The sequence below is a fragment of the Cicer arietinum genome, chromosome 5 (assembly GCF_000331145.2).
Source record: "Cicer arietinum cultivar CDC Frontier isolate Library 1 chromosome 5, Cicar.CDCFrontier_v2.0, whole genome shotgun sequence".
In the NCBI taxonomy this organism is placed as follows: Eukaryota; Viridiplantae; Streptophyta; class Magnoliopsida; order Fabales; family Fabaceae; genus Cicer; species Cicer arietinum.
In genome coordinates this window covers 73,837,832-73,845,768 of record NC_021164.2, presented here as the reverse complement: position 1 = coordinate 73,845,768, position 7,937 = coordinate 73,837,832, and the positions used below count along the sequence as shown (strand labels likewise).

Sequence of the window (7,937 nt, the reverse complement as noted above, 5' to 3'; positions counted from 1 at the left end):
TCATGACTAATTTTAACGTTTATGAAACATGATCCTCTTTTAATTTAATTTGATAAAAAATTTATGTGTTGTATTTTAGATGTGTCTTGTCCTATGGCGATTAAAATTTATCATATCTCTATGTCCGCATCATGTTGTATATATCCGAGTTTGGGAAAAACTGATTCGTAACAATATCTTTGCTTAGAATGTTTAGTTATGTGAGTGGATTTTTTAGGCATAATATTGTGGATTTTTTAGGGTATCCTATTGATAGATATTGTAGGATAATAACTTCAAATATGGCTTGTTCCATGTCAGTTCCCATATGGAATTTCTTGGGGATCATGTTTACAGCATCACAATATTTGTATTTGTCGAATAAATCAAATGGTTGAGCTCAATTAATATTTAATGAGTTTTAGTTAAAAACAAATCGATTTAAAATACTATAAATTAAAATTTTGATTTAAATAATCTTAAATCTGATTTTATTTACCTCACACCTGAACTTTAAATTATTGCAATCATTTTTGTTTATGAACCTGAACGTTAAAAGACTTAAAAAAAATATGCCATATGTTACATTACCTGTGCAGATTTCTCCATCACTTGTGCTTTTTTGGAAGGTATTGGTGCCCTTAAGTAATTAAGGGCTATTGTATAATGATTTCCCACTTGAAATATAAATAAATAAATAAATAAATAAATAAATAATAGGCGCTATTGGCACTATTCACCAATTATAATATGCCACATAGATTAAATTTTTCAGTTAATTAATTGTGATTGCATAGCAGTAAAAACAACACATAAGAAACTACACTTACGTTTATAAAAAAGTACATTTTAAGTAGGGAAATATTAGCCACTAGTTCTTAAGGGCGTGATTACCTTTTCAAATATATAGAGTAGGAAAGTCGAAAGAATATAAACTTTTGCCTAATTTTGTTTTTTTAATTGTATTCAGATTTCAGAATTTTAGAAAATACTGATCTCTTTCCATTTTTAAATAGTTTTTTATGATTCGTTTTAATTAAGTAATTCTGAAAAAATAACAAAGTAGGGAGTAAAAGAATGTTGTATTATAATGTTTTTTTATTCTTTGGTGCATCTTGTTAGAAGGGAAGGCTAACATTTTTAATTCTTTACACATGTTATTATGTTGTATAGTTCTGTTTATTATTTCTCTATTTAAGCGGTATTTTTCTCTTTATGTGATTTTTCTATTTACCGTTCAGTTTTTCTAATTTATTTAGTTTTTGTAGAATGTGAAATTCAAATTGTTATTAATATGCTATAGAAAGCAATTAGAAGCAATTTATCATGTCGAATATTGCTTGTCCTAGAAGACATTAGCCATGTAGAGATTCAATGAGTGTGAATAAGTTGAATGAGCGATCTTAAATTTGTAGAAGAAAGACCATAGTTCGATCTTTGCAGCACACACTTTTAGAGATAGACAAAGACCTTTAAGCTATGAGATTAGTCTCATTGCTGATATAATGGATAGAAGCTTGTAAATAGACTCTGCAAAATTATTGGAATGTCAAAAGTACTAATTATGGTGTTTTCCTATAAAAAAAATAGCCATGGAGAGTTTTTCACCAAAATGAAGTGAATTATTATTGAAGTAAGATATGGCATGGTGAGACCAAGTAATAAATTGGTTACAAAACATATTTTGCTAAAACAAGGAAAAACCCAATATTTTTTTTAGACTAAAGTCCAAAATATTTTAAAGGCCCTAGGCTGTCCCCAACTATTTATAACGCTCATGAGACCTTCCAGGAGGACCAGAGCTTTCTTCTGATCACTATCTGCCCCAACATTGTGTGCTTTGCCCCTCTAATTGTAGGAGAAAACCCGTATGATTCCACCAACACATCACCTCCCTTCTGATTTCTGTTTACACCAAAGTTGATACCAAACAAACAAACTATAGATGAGAGGTCCATCCTCTTTAAAGCAAGAATATTAAAAAAAAAAGGAATGGAATTAGATAAGCTCTGTAAGCTTGAAGAAGAGCCTCCTCTCTCTAGTGCATACATGCAAAGCCTAATGAAACAACTAAACACCTCTAGAGCAAAAGATTTAATGAACCCAAAAGGCCAAGATTTTGTTGTTAATGATGGTATCTTTGTTGGTCAAAATTTATCATCCAGAAAAAATGGTAAAGTTGTGGATGCTAAACAGAGATCCACAAAACCCCAACAACATAAAAAACAAGTTAGGAGGAGACTCCATACTAGTAAACCTTATCAAGAAAGGTTACTGAATATGGCTGAGGCTAGGAGGGAAATTGTCACCGCCTTGAAATTTCATAGAGCAGCTATGAAAGAAGCAAGTGAACAGCAGAAGCAACAGCAACAAGAACCCCAAGAACAGCTGCAAAGGCCATCACTATCATCCCAACCTTCCCACCCGCATCCAAGTTTTGAACAAGATGGAAGATATAAGTCTAGGAGAAATCCCAGAATTTATCCATCATGCACAACCACAACCAATTCTTCAAGTTACTTCTTAGATGGTTTTTCCTATCCATACTTATCTCATACACCTCCTTCAGTTCCAAATTCTTACACATGGCCTGTTGCTTCCTCAATTGCTCCACCACCCCTTTTGGCTGAAAACCCCAATTTCATTCTTCCAAATCAGACTTTGGGACTGAACCTCAATTTTCATGATTTCAATAACTTAGATGTTACTGTTCACCTTAATAACACCTCATCTTCCTCCTCCTCCTCTTACTCATCTCAGTCATCTGGAACCTCTTCTTCTCCTCCTTTACAGGAAGTTCCTTCTGTTGGAACATCACAGGTAGAAGGGTTTTCTTTACTGGTTGATACTATTGATTCACATGATGCAACTCATGTTACTAAAGGCTTACACACATCCATGGATGATGAGGCTATGGCAGAGATCAGATCATTAGGTGATCAATATCAAATGGAATGGAATGACACTATGAATTTGGTCAAATCAGCTTGTTGGTTCAAGTACTTAAAACACATGGAACATGGTGCACCTGAAACCAAGGATGAAAATGATGCATACCATAATTTGGATCAGCATCTGGAGTTTCCAGCTTGGTTGAATGCAAACGATAGTTGCCTAGAGCAGTGCTCGGATGATTATTTCAGAGATTCTTCTTTACCTTGGTAAGTTCCTCATAAGTTTCATAATTTTTAATATGCAGTGCTTTTTTTTTTGTGTGCCTCTTACTATGTTAATTAATGAAAAGAAACAGGTCAGTTTGCAGTTAACGGCGAGTAAGATTCAATTATGTCTCACCTTTGTTTTACTCAAAAAAATGATTCCATCTTTTCAACCCCACATGATCAGATGATATACTTCACTGTTATTTTAATTCTTGGTGGGCTAATTTTATATGAAATTTAATTATGATCTTTATATGGGTCTTAACAGATTCATTAATTGTCCTGATGGTATTTAAATTGTGATGTGAAGTAACCTGCTCAAGCTGAAGTGTGTATTTCTGATGGAATTCATAATTGAATAGTAATTGTTTGTCTGTCCTGTTTGAAGTTGACTTTGTTAAATTAAATTTGGTTATGGAGCATAAGTCAGGTCTTTTGAAATAGTTTTCTTTTTCTATCTTGAGCCAAACTCGAGTAGCTTTGAAGGCTTTTATTACAGCCTAATGTGAAATATTCAAACGGTTAAAGATTATATCAAGGCATTATTTTGTTGGTCAATGGTCATGTTTGTGAACACAAAAATTTATTTTATATGTTTCCTTTCTAGCGGGTTTCCTGGTGCCTGACTCATGAAACAGTTAAAAGAGCTACTTTTATCTCTTATTCTTCTAAAAAAAACACATGTGTTTGGAAATATACTTCTAGAGGGCAAAAAAATAGTAACTTTTCGCAAGTATATTTTTGAAATGTTGAGGGTGGAAAAAGAAGCCTCCACAGATAATTTGTGAAGCGGCCCGGCCCGGTGGATTTCTTACGCATTGTTTCTTTTGCAAAGGGATTTCTGATGCATGTTATCCGCGAGATTATATCCATTTAGGAACCGTCGTATATTCAAATCAATAATTAATATGTGCAGCATCACCAATGTTAAATTTTTTTTTCTCTTTCTTTCTGTTAAACAGTTTTGTTATGTTTGTCAACTTATTGATTTTAATATCATTGATAAACAGGCCTTCCTAAGAATTCATCTGATGTGTTACCTATGGACTTTTCTTAAGCCCAGAATAGGTTGTCTGTTTCTGGTTTTGTATTGTAAATATGAAATTTTATCTATTTATCTGTGTGAATTGTGGTGGAGTACTTTCACATAGTAATTGTCTAACTGATAAAAACAGTTTATTACATATTTTTTTGTTTCAGGAATGCATCTTATTTAAGATTTTCGCATAATGTGTGAAAATTTTGAATCTCTTTATTATAAAGACCTATTAATTAAATATATTAAAGAAGAGAAAATAATGACACGAAATTTGTATATGATATTTTTTCCCACGACCAATAGTATTCATTTGCTTAGCTTTGGACTTTTCAATGTGTATATATGCCGCATAATACTAATCATTTTTTTTCTCATGACAATGCGTACACAGTATGGACATTGGAGATATTGACGGCATGGATGATGATTGGTTAGCGTGACAATTGCAAGGATTGATTGTTTTCTATAAAGTCAAGTTTTGCTACTCATTTTATTAGGGGTACTGGACACTGTCATTATAATTCCCTTACCCCATATTTTTACTTCTTTTTTTGGATGATAAATAAGTGTTGCAAATATTAGTAGAGGCAGGCAACATCAGTATGAGTGATGAATATTTTTGCTTCCATTACTCCCTTTTCCACAATTTATATACTCCTTGTAATATTGAATAATGTCAATGTCAATGTCAATTCTTGTAATTCTCTTTCAGTCATTTTAAATTTACGAGTGAGTGACAGAAAAAGGAGAAAACAAAACTCGCGTGGATGTGGTAGTTTTCTTCAGTCAATGCAGGCTTAGCTTTTATTTCCTTAGGATATCTTCAAAGACCAACAACATGAAAATCAGAAAGAAGGGGAAGTGTTAAAAAAAAAGGAAACGGAAAGTTAGCAAAAGCAAGCCAGATACTTGCTCTTGAAAGTAGAATTCAACAGTCAGTATTCACAAGTTCCTGCAATGCATGAGTTTTGTTTTATAGTTTTAATTAAGTTGTAATATATTTAAATTATTATGTAATTATTACATAAATAAGATTTTCATATATATACATATAAATAGTACATTTAAATGTTAATATTTTGAAAAGTTACTGAGTCATTCCTAAAAACACTAATTATGAATGTTCTTTAAAAATAAAAAGTTAGGAGAATGGTATCCCGATACAAAAATACATTAGGATTCGAAACACTTACGAAACTACTATAGAAAGATAGGGGTTTGAACTTCTTTAATGCAAGATACTATTGTCTTGCTCCACTAAACCAACATTTTAAAGTTAATATCTATTTTACTTTAAATTGTAATTCTTTTCTTATATGATTTCAAAACTATCCTTTTAAGCTTAAATAAACCAGCCTTACTAAAATTGATCCATTCATGTCTGATAGCATTGGACAATCTTAATAAGTGAATATAAATATTTAAGTATCGGTCAAATTAGTATCTAAATTTTACTAATTTATGAATTGATAAATACATATTTAAAATTTTAAAGCATTAATTAAATTAATCTCTATAAATTTTTATAATTAAAGACTACGATGTGACTTGCTAATTGAATATGCGTCCCTTCAACGTAATAACAACAACACGCGGATCCTTTCTTCTTCTCATACAAGTCTTAGCTAGGAAAGTTATCACGACTTCAATTTTACTTTTACTCTAGTTAAGCTATGCTTATGGGCTGAGCCAAATGAATCTAGACCAATTATCCAATGTCCTAACCCAATACATTTTCGAGCAGAGTTGGACCACAAATAAATTGAATTATACTTTTTTGGTCAATTCAGTTTTTCCCAGTCATGTTTTGCTCAATTCATGCCTATTTGGGCACCTTTATTTTTAATCTCTATACTTCATTCCTTTGTTGTCACCATTCAAACAATGAAACTCTGTTTTGTATTAAAAAACTATACTATTGATTGAAAGACACGTGAAATAATTATGAAATTCACTAAAGATTGTGCTTGCAAAGTCCTAGTCCTTAAAATTTATTAAAATATAATTAGTTGATCTTCAAATAAATAGAGAAACATAAAATAAAACCATTCATTTATTTATTAATAATAATGTGAGATGGTTGACATACTCCTCATAAAATGAAATACAAGAGAAATAACAAGGGTGTTATTCTCCACATAAGCATATATCAAGTTTTATTACATATAACATATTTTAAGATTTCCTTGTATCAATGACCTTAATACCTTAATGCAATATAAGCTTAGCAACACGAAGTATGACATCACCCGTAAGCAAAGCAACATCATCAATCTTACGTAGAACCATAAGTTTAATAGTTCCATCAACACCTTCAAGTGCATGATCGCATATAGCATTATAAGTCAAAACAACATCAACAACGTTTTGCAATGTCTCGGTTCCCCAAGAAATTGTAGGCAATGAATTTTCTATTTTCTCCACTTCCATAAGAACATTGTTCATTGCATTAGTTAATCCTCCAACACATTTCATAACTTGGTCGCCACGTTCTCCATTTAAATTAGATAAACTTTTTAAATTTGGAATAAAATCCATGAATTCTTTTGCATATGTAACTTCAGCAACGGTTGTGATTATGGCATCTTGAGCTTGTTGCTCTAGTTCACTAACGTTGGATTCAATTTTGGAAAATTTTGAGGCAGGCTCGCTTGCAAATTGGCTAGTACTAATTACACATAATATTGAACTTAGCAATATTAATGCTACTAAGGGACTTTGATGTGCCATTGAATTGATATATAATTGATTTTGGACAAAGTAATTGGGAGATGAGTTGAATTGGTGAAGGTCCAAAGACTTATTTATATACTACTATATCACACTAATTTAATTAAATTGTTGTTTGAACGGTTATGAGGTGCTTTTTGCATGTACAACATAATGTTTTGAGTATAGGACATGTTAACTAATAATAATCAGCCAATATTATTTATGTTAGCAAGTTATATTTTCTAGTAATTCATTTTTTATTTTATAAATTAATTGATGGTTGAGATAATATTCATCCATGATCCCGATATAAGGCTAGCTAATGTTTGATTCTTTGTTCCAACCTCTCATAATCACGTTTGGGTTAGTCAAAAGTGATTCAAAAAAACATATATTTGGCTTCCCGCCTCAAATTGAAATCAGACCAAAATCAATTATAGTTAAAACTAATATTTATTGCTTCTGCAATATTGTTTAATCAAATCTCAAATTTACTAAAACCGGCTAAAATACACACAAGAAATTTTAATTTAAAGTATCAAAAAATGAATAGATAAAATGTATTTAAATATAAAAATAATTTTATATTCAAGTGACATTTAATTAAAGCCAATTTAATAAAATTTAGTCAAATATTCCACTTCAGTTAAATCCAAAATCTCAAGTAACGTATATTTAAAATAATATACATGTGTCTCATAAATATAATTTAACTGATAACGATAAAGACAATGATATATGAAAATTCATATTTAAATATGTAAATTTTCACTTATCAACACTTTAAATATATAAGTTTAACTATTAGACTATTCTATAAAATAAATAAAAATAAACAAAATTGTGAATTTACAAGTCTACTGTCAAATTGATGAAAGCAGTTGAGGCAGGGCGATGAAAACTAAGAAGGGAACTTAAAACATGCATTATAAGGAATAGCATTATTGAGTTTATGTAGTCATCCATTATCTATTCCTAATTTGATATGGTCCATATTTTTAAAGAGGTAAAAAAAGTTATGCCTCAGCAATAGTACACCCCAAGAA

General features: G+C 30.8%; 1 protein-coding gene across 1 annotated transcript; it reads left to right on the top strand.

Moving 5' to 3' along the window:
* Positions 1–1,484: 1,484 nt before the first annotated feature.
* Positions 1,485–4,890, top strand: LOC101492996 (uncharacterized). The gene is made up of 2 exons (XM_004501348.4): positions 1,485–3,140; positions 4,571–4,890. Exons 1-2 carry the CDS (start codon positions 1,972–1,974, stop codon positions 4,617–4,619), a joined length of 1,218 nt encoding a protein of 405 aa, XP_004501405.1. The 5' UTR covers positions 1,485–1,971; the 3' UTR covers positions 4,620–4,890.
* The last annotated feature ends 3,047 nt before the right edge of the window (positions 4,891–7,937 follow it).